At 32.3% G+C, this 21,035-nt stretch overlaps 2 protein-coding genes and 2 long non-coding RNA genes across 7 annotated transcripts; 2 read left to right on the top strand and 2 right to left on the bottom strand.

Annotated features, from left to right (window-relative positions):
• The first annotated feature begins 665 nt into the window (after window positions 1-665).
• LOC105432048 (uncharacterized) lies at window positions 666-1,645 on the top strand. Its single transcript, XM_011646651.3, has 2 exons — window positions 666-1,140; window positions 1,454-1,645. The coding sequence occupies exons 1-2, from the start codon at window positions 882-884 to the stop codon at window positions 1,567-1,569; spliced, it is 375 nt and encodes a 124-aa protein (XP_011644953.2). The 5' UTR covers window positions 666-881; the 3' UTR covers window positions 1,570-1,645.
• On the bottom strand, window positions 1,567-20,999 carry gem (transcription factor CP2 like gemini). 3 transcript variants are annotated; one of them, XM_089076562.1, is made up of 12 exons: window positions 20,694-20,999; window positions 20,166-20,388; window positions 18,127-18,274; window positions 15,336-15,416; window positions 13,605-13,817; window positions 13,176-13,320; window positions 12,380-12,616; window positions 11,927-12,175; window positions 11,728-11,804; window positions 4,859-5,051; window positions 4,013-4,463; window positions 1,567-3,928 (listed from the first exon to the last, which is right to left on the bottom strand). In XM_089076562.1, exons 1-12 carry the CDS (start codon window positions 20,838-20,840, stop codon window positions 3,879-3,881), a joined length of 2,214 nt encoding a protein of 737 aa, XP_088932688.1. In that variant the 5' UTR covers window positions 20,841-20,999; the 3' UTR covers window positions 1,567-3,878. The 3 variants fall into 3 exon arrangements, with proteins under 3 accessions (XP_088932688.1, XP_088932690.1, XP_088932689.1); XM_089076564.1 differs by having other exon boundaries at window positions 12,380-12,592; XM_089076563.1 differs by having other exon boundaries at window positions 20,703-20,999.
• On the bottom strand, window positions 14,611-15,214 carry LOC148936715 (uncharacterized). The gene is made up of 2 exons (XR_016139172.1): window positions 15,102-15,214; window positions 14,611-15,061 (listed from the first exon to the last, which is right to left on the bottom strand). It is a non-coding gene; the product is annotated as an uncharacterized LOC148936715 (long non-coding RNA).
• On the top strand, window positions 14,805-20,164 carry LOC105431992 (uncharacterized). 2 transcript variants are annotated; one of them, XR_968350.3, is made up of 4 exons: window positions 14,805-14,888; window positions 15,361-15,452; window positions 18,110-19,397; window positions 19,656-20,164. It is a non-coding gene; the product is annotated as an uncharacterized LOC105431992 (long non-coding RNA). The 2 variants fall into 2 exon arrangements; XR_016139169.1 differs by lacking the exons at window positions 14,805-14,888; window positions 19,656-20,164 and adding an exon at window positions 14,974-15,101 and having other exon boundaries at window positions 18,110-18,526.
• Window positions 21,000-21,035: the final 36 nt, after the last annotated feature.

Genomic DNA, 21,035 nt, shown 5'->3' with positions numbered 1-21,035 from the left:
CCTCATATGTATTCGAATCGGATGATTTCTGATTTCTTATTTATGGAATTCCTTTTATATTATACCAATTTTTTATTTTATTTTTGTTATTAAGACATATCAATACATTGTAACAATTATTTTGTAACATTACGAACTTAAAAATTACAGAGATTCGATATATTACATTTATTATTATATATTATCATTCTAATTGTTTGTGCGATTATTTTTATGTTCAAATATATGTATTATATAATAAATTGTAATATATCATTATAATATTTAATATAAATTCGAAAAAAATGTATTTTATTAAGTTATAAAATATACTTGATTCACTCTTTGTAACGAACGCACTGTTTGTTCCGAGTTTTAATCATAATTGTGGCGCCGAGAAGATCATTTATTCAATTCGCGAGATATATATATATATATATATATAATCCCGTGTATCAAAAATGATATAATTTCCACCGTCTTGCATTTGCACTCACGTCGTTGACAAATATTGAATTAATAACGGTTAATTCAACTGGAATATGTCCTTGATGAATTTTATACAAATTAGTTAACGCTTACCGTTAACTAGTCTGACGATTTCTATCCTAGCAAATTTACAAAGATTGAATTCTCTTTCAAATTTGCGAGGTAATAATTCTTTTTTGCCGAGTGTGCATAATCGAAGTTTACGAAGTCCATTAAGCGAATGTCGCTGTGTCGATGAAACTTGCATCATACCTCAGCGTGTTTTCAACTTTCGTTATCTAATCGAATCCACTCGATTACTGAATCTGATCGTTTTGTATTCAATCAGTATAACTTTTACTCTGCATTCGCGCAGATCTCCAGCTTCTGGTAATTTCGGAATTAAATTTTCATATTCGCTTGTTATATTCAATATGGAGGAACCAATTATAAGTACAGTGGAGAATGATAGTATGTTACCGGATGACGTGCAAGAAAAATTAGCAAAAGTGATCGAAATATATCAACAGTTAAGCGATGAGGAAAAAGAGCAGTTCCAACAAGGCGCATTTGATGTATTAACGAAGGCTTTGCATAAATTACCCGCGAACACAATTCTGCCCACGTGGCTCGCATCATACCAGTCTTACATTCCATTCATTTTCGCGGTATCAATGGTGATATTTTTACTTGGTATGATATTTCTTTTATATATGAAATTCATAAGATATATTTAAACTTACATATAATAATAATAATATAATTAAAAATATTTTATTGTAAATAATAATGCACCAATAATAGCAAAATTGCAAACAATTGATTGCATAATTATACAGATTTTATATATATATATATTGGATAGTTTTGGATGATATATTTGATGCTTTTAAACTATTGAAAAGTTTATCCTGATGATCGTTAAACATTTTCACTCACTCTCTTTCTTTCTCTCTCTCTAAGTTTTATTTATTATAATAATTTAATCATAATTTTTTCTTTACAGTTATTATCGCTCGCAGATTGTATAAGCGTATGTGGGAGCGAGAACAGCGTCAAGAAGAAAAAAGAAAGCTTAGACAACAGAAAGCAGAAATGAAGAAGAAGAAAAAGAAAATGTAATACGCGATAATTTATTGTATATATTTTAATGAAAAACAACTCATTAATAAATAAGCAAACAAATTCTTATAATAAATTCGTAACATATGTTTTACAATTTATGAGCTCCTTTCGACAACGAATTAATAGTTAATTAAAAAAACAGAAATAATAAAAATATAAATATAAAATATTGGCATCAAAAATATTTATTGTGCCATATCATTGACTTAAACATTTGTATGAGGTATACAACAAAATTAACATTACTCGACATATACATTTTCGCACTCAAAATATCAACATATTTTCCAACCATTAAACTATAGAAAAAAATAAACTGTATTATCAAATAATAACATATGTTATATTTTATAGTTATTTATAATTACTTATTTATAATTACTTAGTATAATATTCATAATTGATGATACGCAATGAAATATCGCAATGAGCATTTCAAATTACAAGTACGAGTCTTCTAATATAATAAAAATTATACTTGTTAGATAATTAACAATTAATTAATGTACTTTTTTGTCACATCATAAAGCGTATTATTATTCTATACCCCTTATATGGAAACACACAACCACATTTCTCAATAAAATCTTAATGTATTATTTAACAAATTATCTTTAATGGCTATTTTATAATAAGCTGCATTAATGTTTGTATAAAATTAGAATTACAATATATACTATTTTAATTCTAAGTTTAAATTTTATATTTTATAAAATTGCAAAACTGCAAAATCTCAAAAATATTAAAAATACTATTTTTTTCTACATTATTATGTGTGCATATGAAAAATGAGAAAATATTTTTTCTGTACATACACATATATACTGTATACTTATTTTATTTTTCAAATATTTATTAAATAAATATATCTATATTGGCACATTATTTATAAAGGCACTAGTCTTTTCATAAAAACTAAAGCATTTTAATATCAATCTTATAATAATTAATTTTATATTAATTCTTTAGCTAAATAATAGTAATATTATTTCATATTAATTTCAATAACAATATTAACATGTTAAAGTTTATAAAAACAGAAGATCAATACCTATTTTAAAACAAGAATTATTAAATCAACAAAAAATCGCGATAACAATAATATACAACATTAAAATTAATTTTAATTTTACTTTTAGTGGCACATATGAAAAACTAATCATTTTCATCACTTCATATTGAGAAAAAATACATAAATTGTACTTTTTTTTTAATTGTGCTTTTTATACTTCCTTTCCTTGCTCAATCTTTGTTGGATATATAATTAAATATTTTTTGAAATTCATTTGTTCTTAAAGTCTATAAAATTGCAATAAAAATCTTGCAGGTGTCCATACCTTTGCATTCGTCCAAAAAAAGATTTGCTTTTATAATTATTACAAACTCAAAATAATATAATCTCAGAATATTCAGATGGCACGATTATGTGAATGTACATCTTATATTTTTATATATATTTTTCATTGTTGTGTTAAGATATCACATTTTTAAGCACATATAAATATACGCGCAACAATAGATGGAATAATATACAAAATATGTACTCTTTGAAAAAGTTACAAAATTGGCATCTGATAATATTCTTATTAGATATAATTTTAAGTAAAGAATCGCCAGATATTATCAATCATGTTGACTGATCGTGAGCATAAATTCGATTTGCATGTATTCGCTTATATTTGTTACTTGAAAATTGAACATTGGATACTTAGAAAGTTTGAGTATTTGCCTATTAGCTATATATAATACAATGGCAATAAAACAATATAATTCATTAATACAAAAATTTATACTTAAAGAAAAATATTGCACTTGTATATATGTATGCAATAATTATTGCATATATGATATGATATTAAAGTAGATAATTAATAGATGTAGTTGTAATAATATTATATATATAAGTTAATATTGCAAGTTAATACAAATTTATATGTATTTCAATACATAATCTGCAAAAATAATTTTCCAAATACAAAATAATTTTTATATTTATTATATAAATTTTACTTTTGCATTTCGGTTATATATATTATAAGTATATTAAAAAACTATTAATTATATTAAAATTTCAATTTGCTAAAAAATCGTTAATAAATTGATAAAATCAAACATATTACATTTTCATGTAATATTATATAACAATAATTGTCTGCGCATTCGTCAAATAATATATATATATATATATATATATATATATATATATATAATAAAATTAGCTTTCATATCTCTCTATTTTTTTTCCTCTTACTACATATACATATCTTTATAAAAATATTTATGAAAAAAGTTTATAAAAATTCATTTCAAATAATTTTTGACTTTATTAACAATTTGTAACGCTCGCTAGCTGAATCTGAAAGAAAAAATATATTGAGGTTATTAATTTGTCTTTTTTCGAAATTATAAACATATTAAAGTAAAACTGCAAGACATTTACCTTTAATAGTTTCGACAATATACATACTTTCGTCCTTCATGTTCGCTACTAGTTCGTCAGTAACTAGCACGTGTATACCTTGTGGTCCTAGGAATAGTATTGAGTGTAATCGATCATGAGGCAAGTTTAGAGTATTGAGCAATTTGTTTGTAAGCGCAGTGCTCGTTAAACTGTCGAGATAGGCGACTCTCCAGAGCGAATTGTTGCCTTCCATCGAGAAATAAAGGGTAAGCTTCGGAGTCGGTGCCTTGGAATGCAGTGTATTGAACAGTCGAATGCCATCCGCCACACCACAGATTTGAATAAGATCCTCTCGGGACAAACGTAGAATATCCGAAGCAGAGAAGCTCGCAAATGTCGACTCGAACGCGTTGAACCGGCTGGCGCGAAGCCACGCCGTTGTCTGCGTGGCATTTGCATCAGGCGGTAATTCGGTAAGATTCGAAGTACTCTGCAACATATAAGGTAAAGTTATCACAAATAAACACATGAAGTAGAAAGTTTCAGATCCCATACATAATTACATCCTTTTATAATTTTACTCATTACATATATAACTTTTAGAAAAATAATTATTCTAAAATTTATGGTAAAATAATTCTTTTCTCAAAAACATTCGACATAAAATAATTGTATACCGGAAGCAAATTGCATATCATATTTTTATGCAGATGTAAAATATTTTCTTCTCCATCGATTCTTTTCTATAAAATATTTTACATGACAAAATTTATAATCGAAGAAGTTAGCTATTTTCTATCAACTGATCTTTACTATTTTTTTAAACTTAATTAGTTGTCACGAGGAAACAATTTTGTATCTAGTTTTATATCTAGTTAAACTAACATCAGTTTCAATGCAAAGTTGATCAGGCAATATGGCCGCGGGCGATGGCAAGGCCGGCGCTGTTCCCACGTTTTCCTTCACAGCATCTGAAGCTGGAACCAGTGGTACGACACCGGAATTAGAAACCGAAAGTGCTAGCGGGGCGACTACCGGAGAGGAATTACCACCGACAGCCGTACGTGTTTGTGGTGATCTAAAACATTAAAATCAATCGTAAATTAATTACGTATCGATCTCTCTCTCTCTCTCTCTCTCTCTCTCTCTCTCTAAAAAATCTGTAATTATTAAAAATATCGCAATTTTTTTACATATAATAAAATTGTTGCATTATTCAGGATGTTATAAAATCGTAATTATTTCCTTTTTATGATGATCTCAGATGATATTTGCCGTATGGAAATTTTTCCAACGTTAAAACGCACTTTATGGTACGCAATTCTGGCGTGCGCGATATTTTCGTTTACTCGTGGCACGTTGCAAAACATTGACGTCCATGGATTATCTGTCTTATTAATTGTGCATGCAACATAAATCTTCGACTGCTGACACTTATACAGTCAGCTGAATAATTTTATGAAGGAACGAGCCACGGGTATAAACCAGGCATATATCTTCTGTTAAAAAAGAGTCGGTATATTCGTATCAAAATAACTTTACTTATGATAATATATTAAGATCGAAATATAGTAAACAGAGTGTGCAAGTAATATTCGAACATATGCTCGAAATATGTTAACATTTAATCGATAGCCAATAATAAAACAATATGCATAATGTGTTATATATATTATTTAATCTTCAACAAGATTGACCAATAAAACTTTTCTTATATAAAACAAAAAAAATTTTACAATTTCTTATCGAACACATTGCCCCAAATTTTACAATTATTATTGTATTGAACAAGTATATAACCTTGATGATTATAATGTGTAATTTGATAAACTATGTCTCAATTCTTGCTAGTTAAATGTCATGTAAATTGTAGTGTTATCTACGCCAGACAATAATAAAAATATAAAGTAGCTTAATTATTGCGACGCTATCTTCTTTAGCCATTGCGCAAAATTTAAAAGAAAATTTAATTGACATTTCGTGTATAATATCAAGAAATAATGTTTCCTTATCCACTTTATTCCTCAAAATTTTTTGATTGCAACCAAAAGGTTGACATCTTAAAAAAAAAAAAAAAAAAAAAAAAAAAAAAAAAAAAAAAAAAAAAAGGAAAGCGTCAATGTATTCTTACACAGTATGTCTATGTAGACGAACTACGAGTTTGATTTTCTTGCAGCCGTTGACTTTCTTTGTGTCGCAAAGTTTCCTTATTCGCAGGCTGACCAATCCTCCTCGTATAACGTATCTTTTCTTCATTCGTGCATTCAATAGAGCATGAACGAATTTAGCCACGACCTGTACATGCGGCGGGCCGCCACTCACGATCACCTCGTGCTCCAGAAGCCACGTGACCAATTGATCGAACGGATAACGCGGCCGCCTGATGGACCAGCAACTTCTCAGGTCCCAGTAATTCCTCGACATGACGAGTGCTCTCTCGTTACGGTGACTGGACCAAAAGAAATTCTCTTACGGCAGGTTCTTTTTCTCTTTGAAGGCCTTCTTTCGACTCTTCACGCGCTCATTCATAAACGTGGTATACCCGCACGCTCGAACGTCCGACCGTTCTCCAAGCGTCTTTCCATCCATTCGTAGGCGATGTTATATCGAGATGCCTTTCTCGAATCACTCGATCGTATTGTTGACTTGATCGAATGATGATCAATCCCTTCGACAGCCGACTATCCACATCGCACGGCTGTATCGTATTCAAAATACAACGCGAATCGTTTGCTAAGTCGATGGCGCGGTGTGGCGTGTTCGCCACTCAATAACTGAAAAGCTACTCGGTAAATTCGAGTACTAGAGCGTTCTGCCTCGGCTTGGCGCGGCAGATAGGATCAGTTCAAGTCAGTCGGATTGCATTTGTCTGCCGCGAACCGGATACTGCTAGTCGCCCGCGACGTTCGTCTGCCGGCGAACTCTCGAAATTCTGATCTTCGCGCGTGGCTCCCTCGAGTTGAAATCTCACAGAGTCGCGTGATCGGCGTGTCGTATCGTTTTTTCCTTTTTCCCTCTATTTCACAAGTCTCACGTCACGTGCACTCAAGCAAGCACACGCGCCGATAATGTGATCCAGAGCCTCCGAGCGATTCGAGAGAAGTCCGAGAATCTTTTCAGTCGATCATGCACAACCGGTTTGCACTTCTTCACCGTCTCGAAAGTCGTTCGAGCTCCGTTGTTTGCCATCCACTTATCCGATGCACCTCTATAAAAGGAATGAACTTTGTATCTGCGAGAGTCACCGAGCCTATAATAGTTATCCTCTTGACATGCATGCTGCCACTTTATATCGGGCCTAATTATAGTATCACATGTGTGTCAGAGCGCGCAGTTTTCTATTGCTTTGTGAAACGTTTCAATACGTGAAATATATCCACCTTACTTCTTCTTCAGAAAATTCTCTTCACGCACTTCGAAGTTATACATTTTTTTCTTCTACTGTTGTAGCACGGAGAAATAAATGTTTCGATTATAAGATGAACTCACTCCCAGAATCAATTTATTCATTTCAAACTGCGTAATTAATCTCATCGACACTTCTTGATAAATGATCTTTGTAAGTGGCTGCAATATATTATTTTCTTCTTTTAAAGCTAGATAGATTTCATAAAATCTAATTAAGCTTTCTTGAAATTGGATATTCTTTTCTGATTCAGAAAAATTTTTATTCCATTGAAATCTCTCCTCAACTTCTCCTGTGTTTATTTTCCCTTAATTTGATTTCTACTTGACAGTTTTCAATCCCTATCAGTCAAGGAGAACAGGACATGCCTTGGTTATAAAACTCAATTTAACCGCCCTGGCATCAGCTTTTCGGCGGTAAAGCTGCTCGTCATCTGAGGAGATAATCCTGCCGCGACAGGAGTACGTAGATGGCCAGGATATCGCGTATTATCACGAAGCTCAGATTATCGATCAACGCAACTAAAAGTGCGTGCGAAACTCGCGTACACTTTGTCGGAAGTCGATTGTCTGTTACGACGAACGGGTGCATTCCTGAACGATATTCGTTCACGATGTATCGACTCGCAGATCTTGGTTTAACTGCACTCGGAGGAGATCACTATCGTTTGAAAAAGATCGCTCGATGCATCACTCGTGATTATTATTAAACACGGCCACGAGCTGTCATAAGCTATCTGTCACAAATGATCTCGTCAGTAGTTTTATTGCATGACTAATAGTTGATTGATAGCGTTACACTTAGCAAAAAGAAAGAAAACACTACGAATGGGACAGGAAAGTAGCTCTACTTGTTTAAAAGACAACGTAATACTAAGTCGCCCTCGATCACAATACAATTCGGATTCGGATGCATTAACAACGCGAGAATAAACTGCTTCGATTGATGACAGTCCCTCGTCGAGCGCGTTATTTGTGCTTACGATCGATTCGCTTCTCGTTTAAATGGATTCACTCACCGGAACTTTGTCGCATATCAGAATATACCGGACAAAGATTAATTCGGTTATCTCAAACATAACTTTGACGCACTCTTCTCTTCCCACTTGATTTGATGCGTTAAATAGGTAACTTGTTCAAACAGGAATTATCAAGCCTTACACAAACTTGTCAAGCGAATAATCAAGACACACGGAAGACACTGTGAAGAAACTTCCGGAGACTTAGATCCGGATACAACAAGCTCCAGTATGAACTCTTTTCTCTTCACCTTTAATTAATGCACCTCTATCGTCTTTCAGTCTGGAAATAATTAATTCTCTCCGGATTGAAGCACTGAATGCAGCAAGAGCATTAAGAAAACCGACTCGCAGATAAAATCGCTGAAGAAACCCAATCTTTCTCTGCAAGAGTTTTACATTAGTCTGAAACGCCTCGAACGAAAACAAGTTGAAGAACTACCGGTTCGCGCTGGTACCGGTTCTCGCGCGCACGATGCAACTGAGCGACTGCAAGCTCAGCCGCTTTCTTCCCGAGTGATGCCCGGCGGAGTCGCTTCAAGGTTGCGCACGCGAAACTCGGTAGGATATCAATTTCCGATCCAGTCAAGAGAAGCAAATTATACACTTTTTCGGCGTCGGCGAGGTGCCGATTGGTAAATATCGCAGGCAGTTGTGCGAACGACGCGTGATGCCGGTCATCGGTTTACTCGTAAAACAAAGGAGAAGTACGTGTTCAACGACGGCAGTGGTTGTCATTCCGATGTTCGACGATACGATCGCACGAAGCCCGTGGATGCGCTTGAATGGAGTCAGTAGGATGATGAAGACGCGAAAGTAACACCAGCTACGCGCAATACAAGGCGTTCTGTATTTATTCGCGTACGCGTTATATCTCCCTCTTTCGTAGTATCTCTCTTCTTCTTTCTCCCTCACTCTTTGCTGGTTCTCCAATTCCCCTCCATCCAGAGACTGCCGTCGGCGGAAAGACAGAGATGCCGGCTCGCGCCAGTTCAAGCCAGTTTCTTGGCGGCGATGCCCGGCATCTACCTCTGTGTCCCCCACTTCCCGTTCACCACTACACAGGAGTGAACTCCTGACGGAGACACAACCACTGCCACTATCCTATACCAGAGTAAACTCCCACCAGAACCGCGTGCAGAACTCTGACAACGCTGCAATGGTTTCCAATATAATTGAGAATTCTTTTTAAACTTCATTTTTCATCTTGATAAAAAGTAAAAAGTAGAAAAAAATAATAGAAGAAAAATAATAAATAAATATTTCTCAATTCTTTCCCTTGAAAACGATGCAGTTTTACTTTCTTATCATTTTTAGTTGTAAGAAGTACATTAAATAAAAGAAGAAACTTTTCGTTGACATACTTACTTCCAAAATTTCTTTGCGATGAAGAATATTCGTATTCTTCATCATTTTCAATCTTTATTTCTTTATTCTGGTAAGAGGAGAAGAAAAAGTACGTTTTTTCTAGTTTTCCAATTATTGCTAATCGTTGTTTTTTTACTAATTAATTTTTGAAATTCGGAAATTTGATCGGAAATTTTCTATTTCCAACAATCAAAATAAAGGAAAAAAGATAATATATCTATAATTTTTATTTCTTTGTGAGAGTGTATTTTATGAATAAATGATTTTTAAAATTTGTTTTTACGACGCAGTTCGTTCATGGGTTTCGCATTTATTTATTTCTACCTACATCGCGAAAGTCGTTGTGATCACTTAATTATGAACGTGCATATAAATAGCTCGTAAAAGTAAAAATGCCCATTGGCAAACATTGGTAAATCAAATATATCGGAAACGTTTTCCTATTTATATCCAAGGAACATCTGTCATGCGGATGATGCAAGAACTAGCCTGACTACTAATGTTTCTTAGCACGAATCGACATAACGAATCGCAAATTGAATTATAATGCTGCAGAAATTAAAAGAAACCTATCTGTTTTATTAGATTATGATTATGCGAAATTTTTTTACTATACAGTTACACGATTTGGATTACTGAAGTTATTACTAAAATAAAATTAAAAAAAATCTATACTTCATTTAATTTTGCTGATAATTGTGAATATAATGTATGCAGTTGCAATATTTATTTTACTATGGCTATTATCAGTGAAAACGAAAATATCACCAGTCGACACAAATCATTCGACTTACAATTAGACGATTCATGTATAGTTAGGCAGGCGCCTGAAACCTGCCGTATCCAGAATTGGCTAGTTGCTATTTGTATAGTAAGTCGTTGCGAGTTACGATTCTCGCTGCTCTTTAAAGCTATTTAGTCGATTTAACATCATATATACAAGTAATACGTTATATGATAATAATGAAATTCGCGAAATATTAATCTTTTGTTAACACTTTTTTCTGTTATATATAAGTTTTTTAAATATAATCTAATTTTTAAGTATAAATTTTTTGCACAAAAATTAATTTTAAACTTCTTTCGACAAATATCCTTGAATAATTCTTCAATTAACTCGTTAAAAAAGAGAAAAGTATTATCACCATCAAAGTTATATTTAAAAAAAAAGATTCAGTGAGTAATAAAATGTAATTGATTATCTGAGTAATAAAATGTATTGATTAAAAGCGATTCTTTTTTATAATGCAATATTTAAAAAATTAATGCTATTTTTATATTTTATCTTGCATATTTTCTCTTTCTCTCCTAAAATCGGTTACTTTTTTTATTCTTAATTTAAGTATAAAATTTAATAATGTAGTGTAAAAATTAAGTATTAAACTAATTTAAAAAATTTTTTAAATTTAAAAGTTCAAGAATATTAAAAAATTTAATCTAAGGCTAACAAATTAATAATATCGATATTAATGATATCGATATATATATATATATATATATATATATATATATATATATATATCATAGCAATCATTCAGTATCATTTATAGTTATCCTATCTTTTACTCAACATCTTGGGATATACTCAATTTAATCACCATGCAATATTGATTGAAGATATATTATTATAAAAATAAAACGTGATACTTTAACAACTATTTCAACAAAATAAAATGTTGGTACTGTCTGTATAAAATCAAACGTAATATAATATAACGTAATATAACAAAACTAGCAAATACATTATTGCAAAAAATGATATTTCAATATTATTTTTCATTGATGATATTAAATTATTAATATGTAGCATGTTTTATTTCATTTATCTTCTTTCATACTTGTGGTTTTTTCCGAATCTTGCAATTTTTCGCATGACGTTATTAATTTGTTATCTCATATCTTCAGAGCGCGACAATTAAAAAATACGTGAGCAAAAGCGAATAAATATAATAATTAACTTACATTGCATCTGTGGAGGCGTAAGGACTTCCACCATTTTGCGTTGGTAAATTTGTAGGCGATAAAGATTCCAGAGGAATCTGTAACAGAAGAAAAAGAAAAAAAAATTAAGATTTAGAGAAATGACATTTTTATTTTGATTTCGACATGTTATTTCGATTTTTTTTTTATTTATAAGAAAAGTTTTTTCAATAAAACTTACATCGGAAAGGACGGTACAATCATAACTAGGTTGATATTTATCTTGTTCGTGAGGAGGACGTCGCAATATCTTGTCTCGATCTTGTTTATGCTTGCGATCTGCTCCCTTCAATTTAAAAACTTTCACTTGACATGAGGCAGCGTGCAGACGTGGTCCTCCTGGTAATCGGGTCTCCACTTGAATTCGGAAGGGAACGCCTTTCTCACCACCATGCTTTTTTGGTGTAAATTCAGTGCTAATGCAATTGACCTATTTGAAAATGAGCAAACATGTTAACAATAATCATGAATAATACTCTATCAAATCATTGTAAATATATATTTAAAAAAAAATCACTTTTATTCGTAAAATTCCATAGATTTTATTATTCTTCTATTAAAAAATAAAATTATTGAAAATGAGAAATTAATCACATCTCCAAACTAAATTATTTAAAAAAACTGATTAACGCACTTTAATATAAACGCCGACTTCTTTTGTGGGATCCCACATAAACTCTACGCTGTTGTTGGACGGTGATGGTTGACAAACATCTACCATTCCATAACTGAGAGGAACATCAACCTCTAATAATCTCTCTCCCGGCCTAGCACGTTGCCAGGCCAGCATTTGTTCCCGTTCTGTATACTGCAGTCGCCGCTCGTGGAAGCAAATGCGAATCGTTGACTGGAACAGAAAGGTTGAATGTCCCTACAGAGGCGTTGTAGTACAGTTTGGGTGACACACATCTTTCGAACGTCGAGGACATGCCATGAGCTCACGCCGATCGTGTTATTTCATATTCGTTTAATAACGATTTATTTTTATTTCTAATTAACCCCCAGGAACCAATGCAGAAGAATTAGTTTTATTTATACAATTGTCAGTAAAAACATTAATCATAATTATTAATTATAGTTGAATACTCAGTCAGTATTTTAAGATTTAAAACGTTTCAAGTTTAACGAGTTGAGTAAGAACTATATTAGTTGTGAGAAATTATGTTGTGAGAATTATGCAATATCTTCTATACTATTTGTTATGTAAGGATTCATTATGAATTTTATAACTCAGTATGAGATTATTCAATGCTTTATATTATTTCGCTATTTTTATGTCAACTTAGAAAAATTTATGATTCAAATGATCTGCCTGAGCTCGCTTGTTTACCTCGTGGGGGATTATCAAAGCGTTTTTGAAGATGCCGCTACCCAAACATTAGAAGCGTCCAAATGAGCGTCTTTTTATATTTAAGGATATAATTACGTACCTTTAGAATCTTTCCGCGATAGGCAGACAAATCACCCAATTTTTTCAGTTTAATTTCATACGATTGTCCCTGATTTAAATACGTCAACGTTTCTTCATTAACCTTGGTGGCAATACTAGTAGCGGCTGCTAAGACATACTGAAACCTGAAAGAAAACTTTGCGATATACGTATACTTTCTACTATATACTTTCATTTTCAAATAAAAAAAAAAAAATATGTAAAAAATTGTATTGTTACAACAAATACACAATATTTTGCCAAAATAATGTTTTATCGACTAATTGTAGATTTTAATGGGAGTTTTGAGATCTTGTTAGCCGTACTGGTTGAAAATTGAAAAGTTATATAATTCTTCATATAATACTCATAATGCAGATTATTGATATAATTAATTAATTAATTAATTAATTAATATTTAATGGCACACCGGCAATCCTCGTTCAATTCGTTTCCCTGCTGAGAAGAAGAAACATGGTTGGCTGCGGTCGAAGTCGGCGGATATTCTTCATTGGAAGAATATAGGAGTTGGTGGAGGCTAGCGGCGGTTTGACCATTGTTGTTGCTGTCAGCCTCGACGGAGCCGATATTTCCATTGTTTGACGGCACTGTGTTGATCGCTCTTTGCGATACATGATTCAAGCTGAAATAATTTTCTCCTAAGATACATATATTTAAATATCTCGTACGCAATGCCAATGTTCAAATAAGAAAAACACAGCGTAACACAGAATATTCTGTGCTTAATAGCGAGCCACTCACTATAAGTTAAAGAAAAGTGACGGTGAAACATTCAAATCCGCGGGTGTTCTCATTCTGATTTTCGGCATTCAGTAGGAAACGTTTACTCAATCTCACAGATTGTAAGTCCAAACGCGAATAGTTTTTAACACAAAAACTTATTATTTACACGTCACACTTAGGCAAAGTCTATATAATCTTGGATAACGTTAGTTTTTGTCGTGATTTCAACCTTGCTCTTGTAAAAATATAATTGCAAATAAGAAACTACACCGAGCATATCTATTAGGCCAATGATTTCATCATTCGTTTAGTCAGCTATTCTCGATACTCATTCTTTGCTTCCAGAAAATCTTTTATGTAATCTATTCCACACCAAGAACGAAGAGCAACGAGTCGACCTCTCTCAATTTCATCTTCTCCTTACATGTCAAAGCGATAACCACACGCGATTTATACGTGACAGTCCTCCCTGCTTTTCCATTTATCCAGATGATCAGCCTCAGATAACAAGTTCTAACTCAGCAACCTTTTATATGAGTTCGAACGGAATAACAGTTTTGAAAAATAAGAGAGCCTTCTTTCAACGAGGAAAAAAGTGTGCTTAACGTAAAGTTCAGTAATTTCATTCCAGTACTATTTTACAATTCTATGAAAATCTTATAAAGATTTGGAAATTCGAAGGAAATGAAATATTTCTTCTTTTTATTTTCATTCATGAGATTGAGTCTTTGAATCTTCGAGGATCTACAAAACTCGTTACGATGTTTCTTCCACGAGCACATTATCCGTTGCACAAAATCCCACTCGGTCCCACTCAGAGAGATCTCCCCTCTCGATATCTGTATTACAGAAGCCACACGAACGAGATGAGATATCGATCCGCGACATTCACGTTTACGATCGAGACGAGTCGATCGCGCGGTCGACTCCGGTTTTACGAAGTGAAACGCACGCCGCGCGATAAATACGCGTAAGTGAGTAAGAAGTCTGACCCGAACGCGAGCGACTTACTCTCTCGATAGCCGCGAACGGGCGCAACGATATAGCCGCGGCCTTATCTACAACCGTGTCTTTGCGGGGGAGCCGCGCGTGGCAAATTCCGCTCGGAATACTTTTTACCCCCGTCACCCCTGACTGGCCCCGCTAGAGAGATAGACGTCGTTCATATTATAATCGTAGTAACGTCAGTCATCAATGCTGCTCTTCTCTATCATTTGCCATAAACGGACGGTGTTATGCAAAAATGATGCAACTCGTAAAATTAAAAAAAAAAAAAAAAAAAAAAAAAGAATAAGATAATTGTAAATGTAATTCGGAAACATAAAATTCTAATTTTCAGATTAATCATTAATAAGTTTCTTGCATAATGTTGTTTGTCATGCAAAAAAATTAATTTTAATATTTTGTAGTGACTTACTTGGGATTGTTATGTTGATTCTCAGGTGATGGTGCCTCTTGTTTGAAGACTGTTAACGACGGCAAAGTGAGAAGGGCTTCACTGAAAGAAGATAGAATTTTTTATAATACAGCATTGGTAATTCTCTTCTAATTTCATTCAAGGTTTCTCATTTTGCATTTTGTAAAAATAAACATGTGCCAGAAATCTTTTAAAATATTCATACAATAGTGTGACACAATTCATATTTTCTTAAAATTATTACTTTAAAATTTCATAGCCTATAACTCCTGAGAATAAATTTGAAAATTATTTGTCACAATTATCTATCAAAATCTTCAACTTTTTCCTTTTTTAAGAATAACTCTTTTTTATAATTTTCTTTACATCATTTTTTTTCGTTGCTACTCTTGCCAAATTAATAGCAATTATTACATAATTGTTGCAACAATTATTTTATTTCCATTAAAACAAAGCTCGGTGCAAAATAACATGTTATTTGCTGTTTTTCATTTATCGTTTTGTAATAACAACCTGTCGATAGGTAATTTGCGATGTTTTCCTATCAAAAGCACTTATTATTTGACGCACATAATGGTCACGCCATAATGGTCACGCACATAATGGTCACGCCATAAAGATTAGGAATTAACATCATCTCGCAATGTGTCGAATATAGACATACACGCGATAAAGAATAATTTGAGAACCACTACGATAATGCCATGAGTCAGTAAGGTCAGCGCGAACCAGAATAAACTGGTTCAGTGTGCAATGGATTTAATCAGTGTGAAATAATATTGATACCGAGTCAAAAATACTACCGAAATTATATTTACAATTCTTCGATATTAAAATAGTTGAGATACGCGAAGTATGACTGATCGCATAAATTATACATTTTTGCTGTAACACAAACAAATATTTCTAAAATTCTTTAAATATCAAGTTTTCTAATGGCAAATGATATATAAATTATTTTTTAATAAAAATACAAATAATAAAATAAGGCCCGTTTCATGGAATTACTTACCCTTGTTTTATATATTGGTGCATACCTTTATTTTATAATTAAATAATCACTTTATTCAGAAATCGATTTTGAATAAAATTAAAATGATAGTATATTCACAATGACAATATATTCGGTAAAATTATACCGGTATATGCAATCTTCTTAAATAATATTGAAAGAATTTATCACAATTTTTATAAATATTAGTTGAAGCAAGATGCTAAAATAATATGCATTAAGAGTTACTTTCAGATGATTTTGCAGCTCGCTCTTCCACAGTAACACACAATATATTATCATATAATATGTATTATACTCTTTAGCAGCTATTTTAATGACTTTGTTTCTTATTTTATTTTAATTCAGATAGATGTTATATTTTCTTTTTGAAATTTTCGACAGTATACCCGATTTGATTGATTCAATGTTAGAACAACGGGACCGTTACTGACAATTCATCTGACAATGTGACTAACAATACGACGAATTTCACGATGATTGCAGGTATAATAGCGACTCAAACCTCTTAAGAGATATGCTAACACAGTGCCAAGAATAAACTGGTTATATGTATACCCGTGAACTCGTACGTCAGCTAGTTTCTTACCAGTTCAAACCACGTCGAACGCACTCGATGCGCATCTTCATTCATGCACGGATACACACTTTTTTTTTGGTCACATGTCGTAACTCTGTCACGTTTACGTATGCATACACGATCAGCTGATATATGCGACAATTCGATAATATGTCGAATCAAAATATTTATATTTTTACTATATGCCGAAATTTTTTTTATAGCAAAAGGTACATTTTTAAACTATGCAAAATTGCATTAATAAAGAATTAATCAACCGTGACTGAATTAATTAAAATCGCCAAGGAAAGTTTAATTCAATTATTGCAAATTATATCATCATGTTAAAAGAAATGAAAAGATTACTGAAATGTTACCTTATTCAATTACTTGATATTTATATAAAGCATATGGACTTTCAACATCCTTTATAATATGAATTTGATACGCATATATATTATCATAATAAAGTAATGTGTAGTCATTTCAGCCGTGTGTTCGTATATAAAACTGTTTATAGATATTATTAATCATAATAATCATATAATTTTTAAGTGCAGTTATGGTAAATTAAATAAATTATTAAAATGTAATTTAAACGTGAATTACGCATAAATGTCTTATTTAAATATATATTATTAATTGCACACTATGTAATATGTTTTTACAAACACACGAAAAAGTATGAAAGAGATTTTGCAAGTTCCATCGACTGCACTCCTTTTTCAATCCTTATTAGATGCTTCACGTAGCTCGTGCACATGCATTGAAAGTGACACACCAATACTTGTGCCTCGTTGCCGACCGGTTTGATTTTCTCATGTCGCCGGTGCAACGCAATGCCAAGAACTGTAGTTAGTTTTAACCGGTTTTCCAGATCAGCTCGCTGCCGTGCATATATTTCAATCTCATTCGTAGTAGAAGCCTACGGTACCGACCATAAGTTTAATATTTGTACTCTATCGATAGAGAACTCTTGACGATTGTGTCGTCGAGACATCGGTCATCAAAACTCGGTCGCGTAACTAACATTTTACCATTAAATTTTTACGAAATATTTTTTAGCATATACCACATTTACAATTACGATGCAATTCTTTGATCAATATGCTAAATTGACTTTTCCTTAACAAACATTCTTTAAGATAATGTGCTATCTTCCTTTTGGCATTTTATTAAAAATAATAAGATGTATTTTTTCAGGATTCTCTTTTCCTTACCTCATATTAGTATAAGAAGCGACGGCTGTTGCAAGATCAGATGCTGCGAGAGCGGATAACGATCCATCAAAATCAGCGGCGAGATGCTCCGCGAGTTCCTCCACTTGCGTGGACCAACCTTGACCAGAGCCATTACTTCCGATGGATCCTGAAGCATAAATCAAACAAATTTTATGATACAACTTTTTTCTAAGACGTTCTTAAATTTCTTTCCTCTTTTGTTTCATGTTTCTTTTATATTAGCGTCATATTACTATACTAAATTATACAGTAAATTATAAATGCCAAAAAAAATTCAAGACGTATTAAAATCGTCCCTATTTCTCACTTATATGAGTATTTCCACTTAATTATAACATCTAAGAATAAACATTTTGTTTTTATGAAAACGATAATAAAATGGATTATATCATTTTGAAAAAGAAAAAAATCTATGCAATAATGTCTAACATAAAATTTAGTTTCTTCATTTATACTACAGTATTCTTTCACTTCCTGAAGAGAAAGATCTCTTTTGTGCTGAAATAATTGTGTATGAAAGTTCGTGATTTATATTACTATTCTTCTCTTCATCTTCATTTTTATTTTGCTCTCTTTTCAAGCGCTAGGCGCACATGCATAGTCATTATCTGAAGTAATCATCATATAACGTAGAAACATTCTTCTTATATACAGCATCGTACCGCCGTTGTAACCGACATGAAGCTGATGATGCATCGTGGTAGGCCTATCTTTCATCTCTTGGACGACGTGACGGCGTCGACTCTTGGTGGCGATAGAGGGATAACATCGATGTTGGAATACCGACACCCTGGATCTCTCAATCTCACACCACTTCATCCTATTTTCGCCGCTATGAGAATTGCACCCGTGCAGTAACACACCACCAAAACACGCGTGCACCTTCACAAAGTTCCGCCAGTATGGCGAACTAATATCGGACTTCCCTCTTTCTCTCTTTACATCTCTCTCCCTCTTTCTTCGGCCAAGTTAATCTACGATACGTTGTTGTGAGTGTATGTACTCAAGTTATCAGTCATGGATGACCACGTGGGTGAAAAGGCGTCGAACGTAAAAAGAACGGAATGCAGAAGTTTACTGATCAGTCTTGAGAAGTTCTTCAAAGAGACTCCAAACGCATGTCACGTTATTCTTGAGACTGGTAATCGACAATAACAATATCGAACGCAAATATTATTTCAAATAATTTCGAATGCTCTTTTAATAGCTGAATATTTCTCGGCGTTTTCCCAAGCAGTTAAAATTTGATGGTGATCATCAATTAATTATCGCTTATCAAAAGCTTGTGTAGTTATATAATATTCGTATAAATTAATTATATTTAATTACATATTTTAAAATTTTATTTCATGAAACGATGATCTATGTGCAATATTGATGAATGCTAGAAAAACACTTATAGATTCGTGTAGAGATAGTGAATTTATCACAAAAGAAGCTTTTTTAAAAATTTAGAACAAGAATGTAATATAGACATTTTCTTAATAAAACCCTGTAATATTCTGTAGCAAAATGGAACTCGTGGCTACGACAGTGTTGTGTCCGAGAGGCCGTTTGGTCACGACCTTTAAGGAGATATATCTATGTTAACAACTACACGATAATGACGATCGACTTTGCGCCATTGCATATTTAAAACATATTCTTTACATTCTATATAAATATATCTTGTGCGAAAAATGAAATTTAAGATTATTATTTAAGCTTAACATTTCGTTAAAAAAATATTTTAAAGAAAGATCGTAACTTTATATTTCTATTTATTGTTATTCTATAATTTAAAAAATGATTATATAAATCTTAATATGATAAATTCATTTTTAATTTTATTATATATGTTGAATGGATAAATTAAGAAATATTTTATCAATCTAGAAATTGCAAGGTATTATGCTTTAAATTTAATTACGTCAACAAATGTTTCTATAAACTTAAATTAAAAATCCATGTATAGATTAAATAGTATAGTATAATAACTTGTATATAAATATTTAAGAATAAATAAAAAATATACCAACCATCTCTTCTGATATGTTTCTTTTCAAGGTCCGTAATATGTAATGATTCTGTAGAACGGCGTTTCAAATTGTTTTGTTCACAATTCGGGGATGATCCAGAAGAAGAAAGTTGTGGCGAGCCGCCGTTCAAATGTATCTGATCATCACCAATCGGTGAATTTTTTGGCGAGTTGCGCTTATCTTGCCATAAAGAATTTTGTGGGCTATGATAACCCATTGTGGTCTGTAACATTAATATTTAACATTTAGTACTTTCAAAATATAATCATTCGAAATGAATCTGTAATTAATAAAAATTTTTTTTACCAAGAAAGCAAAACTTCGTTTTTAAAAAACGTCGTTCGCGATAATCGTTAAAAAAATAAGTAAATAGTAGGTAAATATGAAAAGAATAGATATAAAAAAATTAAATATTAAATGAAATAATATTATGATTTAAAATTAATATTAAATTAAAATTTAATTTTAATTATGTAATATAATAAAAAAACATTTATAATTTATTAGAACAAATCTGACGACAATTACCCATATTACCTGTTGGGAAGAGGCTATAATGTCACATCTATTTGGGCGAACCGGGGACAGTTGCTCGTATGACGGAGACGAATTGGTGAACCACATCGTTCCGTTTAGGGTTTCGGTGCCGCCATCCATCATGAGTTGCAGCTCCATTCAATTATTTGTCCCAAAACACACGCGGTCGGACGGTAATTACTCGTCTACAATCTATCTATCTGCGATACTAACTGGTTTGCTTGCAGCGATTTCCGGGCAAGACAAATATCTATATGACGAATATCTATCTTGGATCTCAGATCTATGAAGGGTACTAGTCGATCATCTTAGAAAGATTTCGTCAATTCCCTA

Source organism: Pogonomyrmex barbatus, unplaced genomic scaffold (genome assembly GCF_055798465.1).
Source record: "Pogonomyrmex barbatus isolate J1 unplaced genomic scaffold, ASM5579846v1 scaffold2, whole genome shotgun sequence".
Taxonomy (NCBI): domain Eukaryota; kingdom Metazoa; phylum Arthropoda; class Insecta; order Hymenoptera; family Formicidae; genus Pogonomyrmex; species Pogonomyrmex barbatus.
Note: the sequence above shows the minus strand (reverse complement) of the source record. Positions and strands in the feature narration are given on the sequence as shown.